General features: G+C 33.6%; 1 protein-coding gene across 1 annotated transcript in view; it reads right to left on the bottom strand.

Annotated features, from left to right (window-relative positions):
- The window catches only part of LOC139689666 (sodium channel protein para-like), an 84,109-nt gene that overhangs the window by 31,574 nt on the left and 31,420 nt on the right, over positions 1–21,115 (bottom strand). Inside the window, exons 11-18 of the mRNA XM_071586856.1 lie at positions 19,986–20,237; positions 18,291–18,393; positions 15,905–15,964; positions 8,643–8,893; positions 4,861–5,034; positions 4,613–4,775; positions 4,314–4,501; positions 2,208–2,412 (exon numbers count right to left, since the gene is read on the bottom strand). Coding sequence (XP_071442957.1) covers positions 2,208–2,412; positions 4,314–4,501; positions 4,613–4,775; positions 4,861–5,034; positions 8,643–8,893; positions 15,905–15,964; positions 18,291–18,393; positions 19,986–20,237 — 1,396 coding nt within the window. The remainder of the gene's footprint in view (positions 1–2,207; positions 2,413–4,313; positions 4,502–4,612; positions 4,776–4,860; positions 5,035–8,642; positions 8,894–15,904; positions 15,965–18,290; positions 18,394–19,985; positions 20,238–21,115) is intronic.

Below are 21,115 nucleotides of genomic sequence, written 5' to 3'. Positions count from 1 at the left end.
AAAAACTATTAAAACTGAAGAACTACACAAAATTCATCATGTGGTCAATAGGAAATAATTAGTCGCACAACTTAATAAGATTAATCAAAAACAATTCAGTATTCCTAACTCATATCCAATGTTAAACCCTCCAGGTCATTAATGCAAAGTTCAAATGAAAAAAATGGTACAAATAATACTTACAAAATGACATTAATAACCCCAGTTGCTTCTGTAGCATTATATTCTGCCACTATTTTCTGTTATATTTTATGCACCTTTAATTCAGACAGTCAACTCTTGATTATGCACATTTTTTGGAAAAATCATACATCTTTTGTAGTAATGAAGACTAACTTGCAATTTATTTGGTGGGAACAGATTAAAATACGGATAATTTTTCTCTTAAAGTTATGGTATCAAATAATGTCCACACTCTCAAAGAGAGATACAACTCTGGGGGTCTCATCTTCACTTCCACCTAATGGACCTAATAAACAATCTCCATTCTACAGCCTTATCCCCAGACTCACCCACCGAACAGTTAGCATTAGGATATGTATCTAAGAGAAGCTGAAGGAACACTAAATAGTTATGATACCGATTGATAACCTCCAATGTTTCCATGGCCACAGATACCTATCATCATCATTTGCATATGCATGAACTTCAAGAAACAATGCCATGATATGAGGGAGTAGATTTCTAGAACAGAGTGAATTGATTGGATTGTTGATGCTTCTAGAAAATTTAAGATGATGACAGTGATTTGATGAAAACTGGGAGCTACAGAGACACCAGTAGTTTTACGAAAATTAGGAAATTGACAACCTAAATTGTGACCTACTAACCTGGGGGCTAACGTACTGGCTTCCCACCCTGAGGGTGCGGGTTCAAATCCCGGCGGTGTTGAATATTTTTCAGAGGTATCTCGATCCCTACTTGAGGTGCTTTGTGAAGGACACTTTGAGTGAGTACGCCGTCCGTCGGATGGGACGTTAAACTGCGGACCCCTTGGCGCCTTTCGTAAAGAGTAGGCTAATGCTGACTTCGGGTTTCTCTCCACCCTTCATCCTTTCCTGTCCATCCCCTATGGCGCAAATGACCTCAGCTGTCGGTCGCGTCCCCAAAAAACTACTACTACTAGAAGCGCTTGTTGCGACTGCTTGAAATTTCATCCAATAAAAGGATTTATTAAGCCTATGTCATTAGATGTAATGAAAATAACAAATGCCCTATAATCCCTTTCAAACCACAATCAAGCTTTTACAAAATTATCTCACACCTTTGCGCCAACTTCAAGCAGTTGACCAAAGGAATGTTTATAGAATAGAACTTTGCAAGCCTAGCTACATCTATGAGGATCATCCAGGGAGCCTAACATTGAATTCAAAATGTAACAATTAACTCTCAGACCACCAAATTTTGAAATTGCTGAGATATTTACAAAAGGAAAAAATAAGATGATTCCTTGAATGAATGATTAACCTTGTACACATGTAAAATATACCTTGACATTAATAGATTATGAAAACCTATGTTGTCTTCATAAAGATTTGAACAATTCTTAAGGTCATTAAAATGAAAGAACACAATCGAGTATTTTGTATTTGTCCAAAAGCAAAGCTTTCAATAGTTAATATATACTTTTGTGAAGGAAGTTCAAGCAAATATTCACAAATTGAAAAATGATGCAACAATCGGTTATATCTAGTAATTTTTTATGATTAAAATTTGTATCTTGACTATCATATTCCTTGAGTCCATTAACATGGATGAAGAATCAAAACTTACATGCAAAGGTACCTAACAATGCAAAAATTAACTTGTGAAGAATAGTAAAACTTTCAGGAAGAATTTTACTTGATGAAATCAACATAACAGTCCATAATTCATTTCATTTATATTCATTAGTAATTTCCATTCCGTAAAGGACTATGTATACTTAGAAATTTCATATGAAGAAGTGCATGGTCCAAAAGAGTGAAATATCCCAACAATGAAATATTCAATAAAAATTAGATTCAAAACATAAATGAGCTGAAATAATTCTTAAATGCTGAAAAATAAGGTATGTATAACTTAAAAATAAAAGTTTTCAATTGATGCTACTGAAGTCTACATAATAAAAAGCTAAACTATAGCAACATTCAAAAAAACATGACACTCAAGGACAAGCAAACTCATTGGATAAAAACCATCTTTCCAACTGGAGAAGAGTCCCTCACCTGGTGTCTGATCTGAAATCTGATTGGCTGGTTTGGCACGCATCCATTTGCCCAGATATAATAAATTGCACTTTATCCAGTTAATGAAGCGGCCAATTCTATCAAAAGCTTCTGCAATCTTGTTGGCATCATTGTCTGCAGCAGGTGCTGACACATTTGAGGAACCAAAATTGCTCAAGAGCAAGGCTAAGAAGAGATTCACCACCTGAAATTATTCAAGATTTGTTTAATCTACTAAAATATATGAAAAATATTCCATTAAGAATTGGGTTACAATCAACACAATTGCTCTCACTCAGAGGCAAGACCAAACCACCAGTGCTCATGAAAAAATAGAGTGATACAATGAGGGTAAAAATGAAACTTTACACTTCCACCATAAAGATTTAATATTCCATGACCATGGTTTCGTTATTAAGCATCACCATCCGGTAACAATCATCAACATTTTTTCAACTTATACTGTGCTACCTATAACTTCTATTATATATGGACTAGATAAGTTGAAAAAATGTCGATGTATGTTACCTGATCAAAACCATGGTTGTGAAATATTAAATCCTTATTGTGGAAGTGTAAAGTTTCTCTTTTACCCACATCATAAAGGAATTCCACAAAGTTAAACCTGAAACTGCTTTGTTTAGAGTAATATGCATTTTCACCATTTTCCATCCCAGTATTTAAACAATTATTCTTTCTTAAGTTTTAAAATTAGCAAATATTGATTCAGAATTCTCCTCAATTTTATTGAAATACAGATTCATTCAATAAAAAGTAAAATAATTAAACTTTACTGGCCTTCTCAGCATTCATGAATTCATTCTTAACTAATCAAGTGATATCACACTAAGTGACAAATATAGCAAAAAATTGAGATAATTATAGATCAAAATCTTTATGACTTTTCAATCATTACCATAAGATCACATAGACAAATTTCTAATGGTCAATGATAGCCAAAGAATTCTATTGTTGGGCACAATCTAATTTACACAATTTTTATTCCATTTGGCCAACACAAGAGGTCCATTTTAACAATGTTTCAATAGTTATTTTATTAATTATTAAAGATAAACTTTAGGTAATCATGAATAGTCATTTTGTCATAGAGATAAATACATAACTCAGAGATACTTTAATGCAGATAGGTAGCAAATGCACATGTCAATTTTGAATGGCACACTTGAAATAATATTTGATTCACTGCCATCGTCTATATGCCTACAAGACATTCTAAATTCAGTGGAGTACGATGATCCATTTTTGAGAAAATATTAACAATAATAATAACTTATTCCTGTAATTATGTTAGAATTTAATACATACAAGACAAAATTGAATAAAATTTCATTTTTAATAAGATTTTCTGAGCAGTGCGGCCTTGAATTTTATAAATTTGACCATCTATGGTCAAGATTGTTATGCTCTTAAGACATTATTTTAACTGGGAAACATTTCCCTGGTAGAACTATTAATTGTACCAAGGTAAACTGATAAAATGGGAAAGGTCAACTTCCCCTATCAATTATTGAAATAATACAGGTATTGCAATGTTCATTAATATATAGCAGTGAAATATTTGCATGAGATCTTTGTCTGAGCTGTTTATACTTGAGCTGACTACTCTCTTGGGTCATTAAGATCAACACAAAATATAACACATTTACTCAAGTATGAAACATTGGAGTTTTCAAATATGGCATCAATACAGGATCAATACATTGGCAGAGATTCATGAAATTTGACACCTGAACAGAGATTCATGCAGCCAACTGTGTAGTGAGCCAACTAGAAACTTGTCTAACTCTTCTGCTATAAATAAAGAATGATTTGGATACTTTTTTTCATGCCACTGAATGATGAGCAATACTTATGTGCCTCCTATTTGAATTCTAAATTTCACTGATTTGTCTATACAAAAGTGGGCACATACCAAACAACAGGGATAAAGTAAATCATTACTATGCCACAAAACAGTATAAATAAATAATATACTATTTACCAGAATGTAATTTTGGACAGTACAACAGTATTGTGCCGTTAACACTCATCAAATCAGTCATTAACATAGAAACACCATATACCAAAGAAACCCATCATACTCACAACTAATTTGCCTATAACAAAAGAGGCCAAGAAAAATGGGATGCATGACCAATCCCCAACAAGCATACAATCCCACATGGACTCAATCCATTCACCACAAAGGGCGCGGAACACAATCATGAAGGAATGCATGAAATCAGTAAAATTCCAACGTGGCAAATCCCCATCAGGGAATCTGTCTACATTTTCTGAAATGGAAGCAAAATTATGCATTGGCAAGTAAGGTATTATGAAGGGCAAAATGCAAGACCCTGAGAGAGAATTCAGGAGTGTACTTAAAAAACCAGTCTTCTCCTCACCTATATAATTCTTTCCAAACAACTGCATTCCCATCACAGCAAAGATGAATATGATAATAAAAAGTACAAAGGTTAAATTACATAAAGCGCCTATAGTTCTGCCCATGATGGAAATTAAAAGATTTAGGGTAGGCCACGATTTGGCTAGTTTCAAAACTCGAACCTGAGGAGAAAATTAAAATATTCTTATAGAATTATTCATTCAATAAATACATGTACTCACCCTGGATAGAGATGAAAATACATACCAATCTAATTAATCTCAACACTGAAACACCTCGGAAAACTTCCAACTCCAATTCCAACAATGATAGAGCAGCAATTATAAAATCAAATATATTCCATCCTTCTTTGAAATAGTACTTTGGACTCATTGCTATCAGTTTCATTATTGCTTCAATAGCAAATGTTGCAGTGAAGAACTAAAATTGTAATATAAGAAATAAGCATGACAATATTGATTTTTACTAATTTAGATTGATAGAGAAAAGTAAGAACTGAAATATTGCAGTAAAAATTCTACTTAACATGACCAAATATTACACACATCCATCATAAATAGCTTTGTACGTGGTTGGCATTTAGAAATCATTCTAAACACTTTGAACTTTCTCATCCTAGAAGTCTTTATGAAAATGACAATGTAGCAAGGACAAATGGATATTGATAACTGATCATTTTGCATTCAATAAACATTAGCATATAAAATAATGAATTTACTAAATTTATTTTTTTAAATCTGACTAAATGAGCATAATTTTAATTCGTGCTTCTCTGTTTTTAAAAGAGAAATGTGATTGAAAAGCTTACCCACATTTGTAGTAAAGAGTTTGTAATGAAATACCATTTATTGTTGATAAATACTGGTGCATAAATTCTGATAATTATTTTTTAGCCGATATTCAGTAATGTTATAAGAAATGATGTGGCTATGCATACCTCAGCTGAGTGAAGACATAATAGTAACAGCTGTAAAGCTAAGGTCTAAGACAAGCCCTTTTGCCTTGAATGAGTTACATCATAAAATGAAACAGCATAAAAAATTTTAATTCTTAACCTTTGATATAATAAACTTTGAGGTGAGGAAAATATATAGTATTTATCAGTGTGCATTTTTATTTTTCAAAAATGTATGACAAGAGGTGGCAATTCCAGCTTAAGATTTCTTCCTAACTAGTATAGCAACCTAGTTCCTAGCAACCTAGCAATTGCACAATCAAAATCAGTGGGAGATTTTTAGTAATGAGATGAGAGGAAAGAAGGCATTCTGAAAAATATAATATGACACATTGTAAGAAATCCCAACAAATGAAGTGACTGGTAAGAGAGCCATACAATCCCTGCTTTTCTGGCCTAACAACTATTAAGGTTTAGTCATTTATGTGATGAATTATTGGCTACTTCTGTTACATGTATGTGAATACTCAACTATACTTTTACAGTGCTGCTGCAATGCTGCAATATAAACCTTGCCTCTGTTATGGGAAGCCATTCTCTGCTCTGTAACTCCATTCAATCTCCTCTTTTTGCCATCTTACCAGGAGGTCAACATCATGTATTTCAATGACTGCATTGCAGTCAAGGGAAAATAAAGCAAAAGGAAAAACTAGCTCTTCTATTTACTTACTTAAAATATTTTGTGAGGGCTGAGGTGGCTGAGAGAAAGGCAAATGAAGGAAAAAAGGGCACATGTTTTATCCAAGTAAATCCATGTATCATAATAAAGTTAAAGCTCTAAGGAGATGACCTTGCAGTAGACACACATCTCAGGGATCGACTTTGCACAAGGCTTACCTGCCGCACATAGTGATGAGTCAGCTAATATGACCTATATTTCACAAAAACTTGAGTTTCATACCAAATAACATTTTTGTGTGATTGCAAGATCCAATGTTTCCTCAGAGAGAGTTTAAATTCTCTTGAGGAGCCACATTCAATAGACATAATTCACATAAACAAATGTTGTTAACAAACTTCAAAATCTACACTCATGATATAACAAACTTGTCTGAGATTTTTATTGAGAATACCTTTATGGTTATTTCATATGCATTTGTTGTATTGCTAGAAAAACATACTCTGTTGCAATTGAAATTTTTTGTTGATTTTTTCAAGTTCTACAGAAAAAGGAAGTGCTTATAAACAAACATTGCAAAACTCCTGTAATACCCAATGCAGTCATCAATGTATGCAGGCATGTTCTCAAAGGTTTTACCTCATAATCCAGAATTTCTCAGCCATCCTTATTCAACCTTTTCTGAATTGAGGCTTTTAATGCCATTATGATTGGGAAATTTCAAGTCATCAACACTGGCATGGAGTAGTATTTATTTATATGAGTGATATGTTAATTAGTTTAAAAATGTAAATCATTATCTTCAGAGTAAGGACCATGCAGAAATTTAGATAACCATGGCTGTGACAATTTGATTTTTCTACTGAATTGTTGAAGGGAGTCAACTAACGGCTTCTCAAATGTTGAAATTAGAAGTTGCTATGCAATGTTCTTAAACACTAAAATGCGGAAATTTCAAAGGGCAAAAATCTTAATTCATAAAAAAATTTAATAAATACTAGCCGATGACTTTGTTAAAAGTTTATAATGCAACATTTCCTACAGTTCTTCGTAGTCTCTGAAAATCCTTTGATTTAAAAATAAAATTACATAAAAACCAAATGCAGTCAATTTTGTGTGTTATTTTCAATTATGAAACTAGTTAATTTCTAAAGTGGGAGGTTTGTGTGACATCCACCTCATTAAGTGGGCCCTAAACAATGATGATTTTGCTATGACCTTTAAACATCTCAATTTTGTACGTTATACATATACAAGTTTTGGTAAAAAACAAAACAGCATCTATGGATATATTTTCCATGTCAAAGCCCTAAGCCAAGGAGCATTGACAATCCACAATAATACAGGAAAAGATTGCAGCAGAAAATTAAAAATAACTCACAGACATTGAATAATCAGGTCTCTATGACCTTATCTTCAGTGGCACACTATCCTGAGAAGTTTTTTCAACATTTCATTGACCTAATTTTCCCTTAAAAATTTACTCATCAAATGCTGAACTCATTCAACCCTGTGAAAAACGTTGGATTCATAATTTTTTCTACTTCCGACAGTTCACTTCCTTATCTTTTGGACAAATCTGATGATAAAGGCCAAAATTATTCATTGCAGTTTGTGTGAAGCTCACCACATGAAATTATAGGCTAATTTGGTTTGTATGATTGATAGGGCAAGGTTTTTAGCATCAGCCATTTCCTCCAATCTTTCAGCCCTCAAACAAATTTAGGTAAATGGATGAACATTCAAAGTCGTTCCAAACTAGCCTCAAGGAGAATTTATTTATTGGCTCTCTTTAAACCCCTTTTTCATTGACTTTCAGTTCCTGGGGACAATATTCAATCCAACACATTTCCCCTTTTTCTCTCCTGATAAAGAACACAATTAAAAAAGAATCTTTACAGTAATGTTTTTCAATTGGTTCATGTACTTAAACACTGAGGCCCTACTTATATTCACCCAGAAATTAGGTTATGGCAAACTGTAATGAGGTCAACCACCAATGATGTGACATGTATGACAAACCATGTCAATGCCCACCAAAATGAAGCGGCCAGCCACTATCTTGGGAGTACTTGGACGAAAACTTGACATCATTTACTTGAAAGAGTCAAGAGATAAATGCCCTTAATGTGTGAAATAAATGGCTGATGAAAAATTGAATGCTATGCAAAATGAATACTTTTTGATGGAGTGCAATATGGTTATAGTTTTGATGGTGAAAATTGCTCTAAAACTATAGTGGTGATTGAAAATTATGCCTCAGCCAATTAAGATATATGCACACCTTTTCAACATTATATTCCTGTAAATTCTTATCATGAAGACTTTTCTTAATTAGCCTATTTAAGACAGTAAACAAACAAACAATATTACTAATTAATACATAAATTAATACATGTAAGGATGGAGGAATCTATTATTTAGTGAAATAAATGCAGAATAATTTTTACTTACATAGTATCCACTTCTCAGAGCTTTTTCCATGTCCCTATTCATGTCATGATGGTCCAAAGCCATAAACAGTGCATTGACTACTATGCATAATGTCATAAACAATTCAAAAAATGGGTCAAAAACAATCAATGCTACAATCTCCTGGAACTTGAGCCAAGGCCAGCAGCAGTCCCAGATACAAAACACGTCAATGCCTTTGATGCAAAGTGCCCGCAGTTTTTCTTTTAATTTTGGACCTTCATCATCCTCATCTGTAAGAAAATAATAAATAGAAATTGTGGGAAGTAATTGTAGTGGTCCTTCAAACCATTTGGGAGATTTTAAAAAAGTTCTACAACAGTTGGCTGATTGACACTTGGTGCCACTCACCAATTGAAACCTTCTCCTCCTCTCTGGATAAGTAAGCCAGTGTCATATTATGCATAGAGCTTATAAAATAAATTAATTAGCATACTTTAAGCAAAAGGGTGAAGAGAGCAGAAGGGTAACGATGAGATGGATGAAAATTTCTGAAACACTTCTTTAATGAATTCTGCAACAGAAATAAAAGCATGTACTTGCAAACAAATGTGCTCCTTATATTTATATGATAATAGCCAAAAACTGCAAGAAAATTTGCTGAAAAGGCCATTGGTATATGAAAACTTTTTCAAATACCAATGAATGTAAACATTATATAAGCAGTGCAAGTTTTAGGCATAGCTCAAAAACACTGATAAAATCGGAATCATGGAACAAACATTCTTAGGCCAAAATGCTTTATAAAAATTGTGCATGAAATTTGGCATGATTTTCAGATAAAATTGGTGATATTTTTTCACTGACTAGCATTTTTTGGAAGGACTGGAGTTATTAGAAACTTATATATACAATGATATGAACTCTGCACCACTAAGTGGACCAATCAATACCTAATGCATGTCTCAAGAGATAATTAAAATATGATACCTATTCCTAATATTGTCCCTAATGAACTCAATAATTCATATTTTGAACTACATCATTAATACTTATTACTATTAAAAAAATATAACATACATTTCAGGTAGTGTAACCAGCCATACTGCTTATGCAACTATGTCTAGCTTAGCTTATAATCTGCAACATAAAGGGGACTTTATAAAGGAGAAAGCACAATTAGTAGGTTTCTACTCAGCCAGGGGTCTGAAAAAGTCACCTTCCAAGGCAACTAGCTGAAACAATTTCCCTTTTGTGCAGAATAAGCATTTATGGCCAAGTGTCCAGAGAAGCCTACTTCTCCAGTTTAAATTGCAATGCCTGGGATGGAACACCATGGTGCACTGAATGAATCAAGTATTTCAAGAAAGTCTCCACAGAAAATCATTTCATTCATACTTAGAGAAGTTGACTCATGATCATTTAAAAGAATTAATATATAGTTTTGCCCTTAAAATTTGATAAAATGTTAACAATTAAAGAACAACTGAGATAACTTCACATGTAAATCATAGTATGAATGCCTCTTGTTTTCCTACAAAACAGGCAGAAATAATAATGTGCATTATTTTTTCTCATCTATAATGCAGTTTATAATGCATATTTCCTTCTTGAAATCAGCAGGATTTTCTGAGCAAATGGCTACTGTAAAATGGCTGATTATGGTCAAATTCAGCTATGCTCACTTTATTGAACCTTGACATCATAATTCCATTCAGTCACAATTTTAAGGACTCCCTTTTCAAGCATCCCCAAGTTACAGCTTAGTGACTGCTATGTCATTTTACTAATGAATACATGAATGCACATAGAACCAGAACTATAAGGGAGATACTGAGAGTTGAAATTGTGTAAAAAAAGTATAATTGTGAAATTTCTGTAGTTTAACTTGTGTGTAAAGAATACTCCTGATATGGAACTGTTGAAGAGAGTACTTGCTGCAAGCAGAGTTATAAATCAAATTCAACAGCAATAATGGTCAGTAGTTCAAAATATGACCTGCCGTGTATTAATTTGATGAATCTCAATTTAACAATAAGTAATTTTGCACGATTCAGGGACTATTATGCATGCTCATATCAAACCATAACTTCTTCAAGGAGTAGAATTTTTAAGGTACATATATTAGTAAGGCATAGTGCTGTAATCTATGTGTTTTTATATTGCATTTGCCTGTGCATATATAACTTACAACCATAGGTGTAAGAGTATTTTGTGCCCTATGTCTTCTGAATAGCAATGCTGGTGCAATGTATGTCATGCATTGTGAAAATATGCATTCATTACAAAAAATGAATTGTTTGAATGTTTCAGTTATTTTGGCATTTTCGATTTTATATTATAAAATAACTCCTAAAATTTCTGGATATAAAGTTATAAACACAAACAAGAATAAAAAGTATTGAAATATCACTTTTCATCAGGGAGTGGCTTCACATAACCTCCGCTCCTGTTTGACTGAAGGAACATATAAGTTTCCATTGATCCATCTGAATGCTCCATCCTTGCATGCAAACTCAGGGATGACATACTTTTCAGGATATGATGACTGTCTTAACCATTTCCCTGAGGATTGCAAGTGACATCTTAATGATGTTTGGCTATTTGCAATGATCCTGAGCTTAAAAAACAAACAGGAAGAAGGGATGGCATTAAAGGTAAGCAAGTTTGGCAGTTTTAAAAAGTGGTTGCAGATCTTGAAAATTTGCTTTTTGATCAATATGAGGGTTACTTTCATGGAGCATAGATGTAGATGATCAATGTGACCATACACGAGTAAGTTAAAACGATATTACTATGAACATGTGGTTCCATACTAGGAATCACACACATTGTGTCATCTAGTTTTCATTGGTGATCTTACACCTTAAATGTTGAACAAAATAACTTTTTCACATTTCATTTAGTTAAATCTTTAATTAATGAATATCATTTTAACATCACCTATTTATCCCTGATTAGTATTCAATAGGTGTCAGCAGCATATATTATTCATTTTATGGAGACAATTTTAAATCAGTTCAATTCAGATGTGGCGCATTTCCTTATATTATTGTACTTTTGGATAAGCATAGAGCTACTAAGGGAACATATTTATTAAATCCTTGTATGGATGCACATGTGATTGGAAACTCGGAAGCAGATCATAATAAATATGTATGATTAAAAAATTAATGGATTTCACTGCATATTACTTCTTCAAATATATTATTTCATTTCTTAATTATTTGTTAAGAGGTAGATATTTGATATTTAACCCATGTGAAAAAACTTCAGGTACTGCCAAATATATTGTCAGAATGTCAGGATGACCTGTGAAGGGACATGATGGACAAAATGAACATGAATACTCTCCTGTAGAATTCATGGCCACAATAGCAGCTGAGGGAAGTGACTAATGTGCAAATTAAACATCACAAACAATAGTGACCAATATAGTTACAGTGCACTAAATTTTAAAGAATAAATAAGTTTATGATTTTTATTGAAATCAACTGATCACTTTTATTTTATTATGTATTTAAAATTTTATTATTCCTTGGACAGTCTTATATTAAGATTACAATACCAAAATTTAGGTCCAAAGAAGTCAGCAAACCCACATTACATATAAGATGAAAAATGGATGGTTGGTATCCTTCATGGAAGGATGTTTCAAGTTTTTATTAAGAAAAGCATTACTCTTTTGCGATTCAGATTAAATTATTTTTGAGCCATCCTTAGTGTTTATGCAATAAAATTGTAAGAAAATTTGGATGCAATAGTTTATCCTATCCTAGGTTGACTCCTTTGTTTCAAAAAGCATGAGCTATTTTATTTTGAGATTAATTCAACATTCAACATGTTTTTGTGTAAATGACAAATTTCTGGCCAATTAAATAAATCATTAATATGACATATATTTCCATGAAGAGCCATAATTTCAGGAGTAAATATTATTTATTTTGTGCATTATATTAATGCATCAAACAAAAAATAGGAAAGCATGTAAAATGCATCCAATTCTTGTAAAGTCCAGATGGGATACTAAAAACACTATTTGATCAGTACAATTGGAATATTGCAGTGTGAAATGTTAGTATTGAATCAAATTGGATAAGTCTATGATAAAGAAAGTACCAACTTAAAATTATTGTGGGGAAACTAGCAAAGGGCACTAAGGGTTAAAAATTCGGCATCATATGACTACTGGTTCAGCTCTTGATTTTCAAGAAGAGACATTACAAAACAGAGAAATGACCAAATATAATGTAAGAATTGCATTATTAAGGGCATTAAAACTTTTAATTTACAAAATATAATGTTTATCCCATTCACTGCAAAAAAGTACCGTAAAAGTAAAATAATAATGATATATTTCTTTTTGTTGGCCTATTAGAGAGAGAAAGGTTATCAAATAACAATTTAACTAAAAGTTTAAGTCACTCATTACAAAATTCTTAGATGCATAGATAGTATTTTTGAAAAAGGAATGCTTTTTATCTTATTCAAATATTAGGCATTACTTCTACTTGCCTAATTTTTGAAGGTAATTTAATATACATAAATTGATGCTACATAATGGGGTCCTTTTGCACATAGAGTTCTTTTATTTTCAATTATGAGAACATAATCTTTTTGTATTGTAGAGATGACAAGCTGAATTAGCAGGGAGAAGTTGAAGGTATTTGTTTATAAAATACCTTTACAGTATGACGGCCATTTCTCCAAAACAAAACTGCATAGGATAGGAGAGAATGAATTTTGGAATAACATGTTAGCATTGGGTCATCAGGGGAAACCACATCAGTTTTTCTGTATAACAAGAAAATACCAGGAGGCACAAATGTTGCTACAGATGGCATTAGTGTAAGTTGTCCAGTCATAAGTTTTAAAGACTCAAGCTTATATACAGGCCTAGAAATTTGGTTTTGAAATTGCAAACTTGAACAAATCCATGCTGTCAATTCCATTAAAAAGCTGGAGATGAAAATCAATGGTGCAAATCTAACACTGAAAATTTAAGGCATGATGGAAAAGGGGCTTCACAAAATGATGCATCGATAATATTAGGGATAGGCGAGGCAATATGATAAACAGAAGCTTTTATTGCTCTCACAGGGATATCCCATAGGATGTGCTTGTATTCTTCAGGGAATCCACAATTATTTTGGCTTTGCTATTGTGAAAAGAAAATAAGAATGATTACTTTGGTGGTAGCAGGAGTAATAAGAGGACTATGAAACTTGATACACTAGAGTGAACAGATAATTAACAGGGAAATTAAACAATCTACACTTACAATGGGGCATATATGATATTGTTGTTTAGCTTTGTGGGCAGGAAGTCAATAAAGGACAGAATTTATTTCACAATCATGCTGCCTTAAGAAATCATTATGACCTTTAATGCATATTATATTAAAATAGCTGAAAAATATCTGTTTCATAAAATTTTTGTCAAGGAGATATCATTTATTTAACTGAGTAATAGTGAGTAATGTTTTGAATTCAGCAATTGCAAAATAATGGATTATTTATTTGAAGTAAATGGGGCTAGATCCCTTTAGGATACATGATACTTGCATTCATATATAGATGTCTTCGTACTCAGGATCCTAAGTTATACACAAAAAGTTTAGCCAGTTTTGGAAGGCATAATAAGAATTTTGTTATTAAAGTTGCAATGAAGACCTTAAAGCCAATTAAGAATTAGTTAAATGGTTGCAATAACGGATTCATTATTCTACTAAGTAGCTACTGCTTGTGAGAGGCTGTTGAATAATCAGGTCTATCATGAATGACTATTGCAGACTTCACCAGTTCACGAGCAAACATGACTGTCCCATACAAGACTGGTCATAATTGGCTTCACAATCTTTTGTATTGGTTTATAGATTGACAATGTATATTATCAATTATTTCTGAATGAGCAATGTGGTTGGCTTCCATTTAGTCACATGATATTCAGCAGTCTGAACCCTTCCAGGCATTCCATTCATATATTCCATTCCTTGATATTTTAGACACATATATTAAACTGGTTAGGCATATTTTGGCTCATCCTGATGGTATATTCAAAGCAGGTTAAACTATAGTTTTGGTTTTTGCCGGTGCGCCTGCAAGCTCAATTGCTCACAGCAAACATGAAATGATTCCGCAACTAAATGGAGCCCAGTTCTCACCACGAATTCCCAATTTACATGCTACAATGCAGATAAAAATATCAAATCTCAAATTTCTCATCAGCCCATTTTTCTATTTGCTGCGACATTTTTTTAAAGAAATTAAGCAATTCCTGACTTTTTCCCTATTCTCCTGATCAAGTGAAAGATGTGGGCTGCTCTTGTCATTTAATTGCTTCAATAAGCAAACTTCTAATGTTATCATGAAACTATTGATACTTTTCCACACCTAATTAATAATCATGTTCCCCTCGCAAATGCAATTGGTTGACTTCATGGGAAATGCAACTCAAAACCAAAGTTTTAAGTGATAGTAACATCAAGTCACATCTAAGCAGCTGGCAATATCTCAATATAAGTCAGTCCAAACTCATTTCACAAGCTCCTAATTTTGTTTTTAGATACTTTTTCATGCATTGATATTGTTAGTGTGTGCTTTCTAAAGTTTTAAATACATTTCATGCTTGTAAACCAGTTCTAATTTTATATATCAACCTTATTTCACTCAAAGAAATGCTCAATAATTTGGCTTATAATGAAAACTGAAATTAAATTTAAAATACTTCGCCTTTCCACATAAACCACTTTTATTACGACCTAGGTTTCGTTATGGTATAACATTATCCGGTAAAAATACAAGTCAAACACAGTATATATAGTTCTGGATGGAGTGAAAGAGGAGGGAGGGAGGAAAGCAAGGATTGGTTGTGGTAGGAAGAGGGGGCGGAGGAGGAGGAGGAATGGTAACATTGAAAAATTAGCAGGCTGGGAGAGGGAATTAATACATTGTTGAAAATATAAAATAACAGAAATATACATTGTTGAGAGAGAAAAAAAATTTTGTACAAATATTGTTGAAAAAAAAATAAAATAAATTTTCTTGGCGTCGATTAGTTGGCAGAGGAGTGGGGAAATGGGTATTATGAACGGCACTGGGTAATTAGGTGATAAAGTAGCAGGCACCAGAAACGCCAGAAACTGTTTCATTTATAATGAAAATAAATCTCTATCCATTCATTAGCTCATGCCAACAACATTGCATGAGTGTAGGTTGGACAAGGCTAGCTAATAACACACAGAGAGAGACAGCAAGAGCAAGAGCAGCCCAGTTGAGAATGGAAAAACACCAGCGATTACTCACCAGCATGCTCACTCTGCCTCCCTCCTGCCTGCTCTATGATGTCATTGAGGACCATGACATCTGCAAGAGAGATTGCAAACAATCAGTCAACAGAGATAAAGTTGCAAGGCCCAATCAATACAACTATACATGCACATGAGTGAGTGCTACTAATCATGTGTACACAATCATTGGTCCACCTTTGGACTATTTAAGGAAAAAATGGCTATTCCCCATCATCCCCTGATTTGTGGGGAAAAAATTCAGAGTTGAAACAGTGCTGAATGTGTTATTAGCCCATGAAAAATATTTTCCTTTCTAGGTGAATGAGATTAACTTAACATTATTAGGAAAACTGCAATTTCTCAAGGGACACAAGCTTTTACCATGTTCTAACACCAATGTGTTAATGTCATGAGATCCTCTGGTAAAGAGTAGTACCAAGTGCCTGCCTATATTGTACTGCATTGCGCTAATTAAAAGCCATCTGAAGAATGGAGAAGAGGTGTTGGCCAAAGGGAGAAAGACTAAGATAAGCTTTAGATAATGTGAAGGGGGAAAGAAAAAGTCACCTTTGTGGGTAATTTGAGGCAGGCAGGAGAAGGTGGGAGGAGGAGGTGGAGAGAAGCTGTGAGGAAATGAAGAAGGAAAGAAGGCAGGGGGAAATAAGAATCAATGCATGCAAAAGGAAGTCCATGCTGAAATTCAACACTAATGCACTAAGAATCATCAAATGCTACAGATATTTTTTCTGAATCAATGCTGAGTGATAATGAATGTAATTATTGATGCCCCCACTTTATCTTAAGCACAGAAGTTCTGCACTGTGTATGTAAAAAACGATAATTTATTAACAGCATTAATCAAAAGAACAAAATTAGCAATATGTGCATTGAAACGGATAAATTGAGCTTCTTATGGCCTCTTTTGATTGATTATATTAAATAATGTGTAGATTATTTCAAGAGTGAAAAACAAGAATAATAAAACATTCATCGCAGCTCAGTGCTTTCAGAGTATCCAGGGTACTTCAACATATATTCATTTATTGATGTTACCAAAGTAAGAAGGCCAGGAAATCAGTGAGTGAATGCCATTGAATTACATCAATGAGATGCAACATATACATACTGTTCATATTAAGGCAACACATAAAATGCACCAGAGTTTGAACACCTAATAAAGATGCCAGTCTGATTCTCAGCGCTTGTTTTGTTTCTTAAGATCTCTGACAAATACACTCATGTATGGAATTTTATTATCCTTATTTCCGAGGAAGTTCATCTCCCTCAAAATGATATTCCCATGGAGTGTATTGCTCTCCTCACGTTCCAACTTGGATGAACAACTTCTGCTTGTAATGCACTAATATTGGGTGAACAAGAATCATCAGATTATTAATTTCCTGACTTGCCTCCGGCAAGCCAACCACTTACTGGATTTGGGAGGCAGGTGGACACTCATGGTGAGAAAATGAATGAGGATTCACATTTCACAAGGTGTGGGGCTTGCCAGAAACTATGAGCTACCCTTAAATGCTACATGTCACACATAGATGTCTATCTAGAGGTTTTTGGAGGTGGAGAAGTGAGCAGTAAGGGAACGGGAGGCCTGATGCCATTTAAACCACTTGCACTGGCTACCACTCCTCGCTGAATGGCCAACCTTAGGGTTCAGCAGAGTTTTCTGTTGTTTTCATCCATGCTTTGTGATATTATCTAGAGAGTCGTTGGAAACAATTTATTCTTTTGTGAAGTATGAAAATTTTGCATTTGATAAAGATGTTTTGTAAGTTGGTCCAGCATATGTCTCAGTAAGTCATTATCAATATTCTAAAAAAACAAGTTGAAATGAACAATTATTTTTCAGAGTAGAGTTAATCTTCATCAATGGAAAGAAAAATGTAATGGATATAATTCTGAATATTTGGATTTATTGGAAATGATGTTTGTTAATCATTGCAAAATTCCATGGTGAATTCATGGCTGGAATGAAGTTTTTCGTCAAATTATGATGTTTATCTGTCCAGAATAATATTTTGAATTGAAGAAAAAATTGTGGTTAGTGTGTCATTAAAATAAAGGGTTCAAAATGTACTGGGTCAAAGGATCCAGGAGCTAATGAAATCTACTATTACTATACACTCTCTGGGCATCTGCAGCTCCACCCAAGCTATGAGAATTTTGGGAGCCAGATCTTCCTGGGCATAACCTCACAGGGAAATGAACTGCCCCCCCTACCCTTATCTGTGAATTTCACACACCCTCGGGCTTAGTACTGGTCAAACTCTCCCTTCATCTACCAAATCAACCTTTGGGTTGATTACTGTGTTTATGGTTTTATACACTATAATAAAAATACTATGACTATTTACTAATGAACTAATATAAAAATATACATCACTTACCTTTCATATCTACTGCAGTTTGGTGTTGTGCTGGTTCAATAAAAGGATTATCTAAGGAATGCTTGGTTTTGGTGACACCATCTTCATTTTCCAGAGATGATTCCTGCAAAATACACATTTAAATTCTGAGCTTTTCCAGAAGTATCAACATAAATATTATAACAGTTAAAAAAAAAGGAATGCATTATGAGCTTTTCCATTAGACAATGTGCTGTTTGCTTTGTTGAAAAAACCTATTGAAATTGAAAAGGCTATTGATTAGAAGGGCTATTGAAAGGCTATTGAAGTTTTGCATATTTTGAATCTTCATACTAAAAATCGATGATTGCAAATAAAATATGACAAATGGTTTAATGTTAATTTTAAATGAAATAACCAATAGAAATCAAGATATATTCCTAAAAAAATTTACATTTATCAGTTGTTAGTTATGATTTCCAAGGCATATTTTAAACTGGAATCCCCCTATTTATCACAGAGAAAAACATTTTTGACAACAAGGATTGTAGTTTATAATAAGCTAATTTTCACCCAATGTAACATGGAATAATTTATGACAAATAGCTAGATGTGATGTGTTCTTCCAATAATTTTAATATTTGTGCACATATAAGGGGGTAGTATTTTCATGAGAGCCTTTCATTCGGCATTAAAATCACATTGATTAAACACTGAACAACTGCATTCATTTGAGAAAATAGTATGCCTAAGTTGAGCTTAAGCTTCTCTATTTTAATGCATGAATCAATAAATGTGGCACCAGTCATGGAAACAGTCAATGGATTATACTCCAAGGAAAAGAGTTTGACAAAGGGCATGATTACAACTGAAACTGACATACAGGGACATACGAAGTGATCCAAAAATAATCACGAATAAAAGTGTCATATTACATTTTTGATTTCATGCAAAAATCAAAGTATTTTTGCAGATACTGGTTGAAGTAAGTAAAATGCAAATACTATCACTCATTAAACACTTGATTTTATAACTAAATTTACCATTTAATGCAAATGTGTCAATTTCTATACTTTAAGAATGAAAAAACTATTATCTCTAGCAATTACTCATCTAACTGGTCCACCTTTTCAACAAAATTCATTTTTCTCTAGCTTAGATAAGAATTTATGACACCAAGCAATACCAAAAGCAAACATTTGCTTCTAGTGTAACACATAGGGGAACACATGTGAATGCAGTGCATTCAATTGAATCAATATACCCTCATGACGTAAAAATTGGCACCTTATTCACATTTACCCTAATTTTTTCAGTTCAAGTCAAACAACTGGTGGATTAGATACCACCGGAAGAAAGCAAGGGTTCTTAAATCTCCTGTTTATGACTCAGTACACATATCTCATATTGACTTTGCAGCAACAACTTATGGATGTCAATAAGAGCAGTTACATGTGAGACTTAAGCTATGTTTTTAGATGCTAATGTTTAGCACAGTAATACTTGGACATGTGAACAAAAAATTTTACTTAAGAATTCTGATACATGATGCTTTTCTTGCAAAACTACAATGTGCCAGGGCATCTCAGCTATTGACACAATAAAAAAATTTGCTGATGCACAAGCACATTTAGTCAAGAAAAGCATCAGTCATTGCTAAATAAAGTTTTTCTTAATGTGGTGAGGTGGGAGGAAACGATTTTTATATAACATTTGTGGCTCGGGCAGGGTGCTTACCTTCTTAACTTTCCCGTTTGTCCGACCTCTGGTCTCACTGATTGAATCACCTCCTTCTGATTTTATATTCATCTTCTCCTTGTTTTTGTCATCATTCCCTTTCTCTTGACCAACAAATAACTCATCACCATGGCAGGAGAAATCAGAAGGGGACTTGACGACACTCTCAGGAGTGGCAGCGGCCGAAGCTGCAGCTGCCACTGAGGCTGCAGCATTCTTGTTCTCTTTCCCTACTGCTGCTTCTTCCGCTTCCTGAAACAAGGAGAGAACACATGAGGTATTGCCTGTGATTCATTGTGAATGGGCCATAGTGACCCACCCATTGTGACACATTGTGAATGGGTCATGAACTAGATAATGATGAAAGAAGAATAAGACAGGGTATTGAAGGTACATGAAGAAACTTTCTTAAACCACTCATAGTCTAGCATAGTATCCCAAAAGGGAAAACCTGAGCTTGACTCACTTCATATTGAGCTATAAGAAAACAATATGTGAAATTATTCCTTTGAGATGTTGAAACATATCATCAAAAAGGGTATGACCTGCTGCTCAAAAATTTTGAATCTCCTGGGACCAATTACGTTGTACATACTGAAAGAGGCCATTTCTCCCATAAAAGAGCTCACATCAAAGATTGTGCTCTCTTAACTATTTTGCATCTATATATCTTCTCTTCCGTAGACACCACCAGATTTACAATTTGTTTATTGAGGTGGAAATTCACTATAAGTTTGAATAAAACATATTCAATACAAATGATCACATGCATACAACAAGAGAGTTTCCAGCCCCTTATTCCCTTTGGCATTTTCTTAAGCATAAATACAAACTTCACCCAGCATCAAATTACCAATCATACTTTCAACAGAAATCCTTAGGCCCAAGCTGAGAATGATATATTTATGGTCACCATTACCTTCATTTGCCATCATTGCAACAACATAGTAACAAGTATTAACATCGCTTTCTTTGTTTGTTCTATGCTGGGACTCACCACAGTGCTGATTCAAATAGTGACATGCTCAAGAGAGAAATTCTGGCAAAACTAATTATAGTTCAAAGCCTTGATTAGTCCAAAGTTCATACCTTGACAGCAAAGTACTGCAGGTGCACAACCAGTGCAAATC

Source organism: Hetaerina americana, unplaced genomic scaffold (genome assembly GCF_022747635.1).
Source record: "Hetaerina americana unplaced genomic scaffold, ioHetAmer1.1.p SCAF_27, whole genome shotgun sequence".
Lineage (NCBI taxonomy): Eukaryota > Metazoa > Arthropoda > Insecta > Odonata > Calopterygidae > Hetaerina > Hetaerina americana.
Note: the sequence above shows the minus strand (reverse complement) of the source record. Positions and strands in the feature narration are given on the sequence as shown.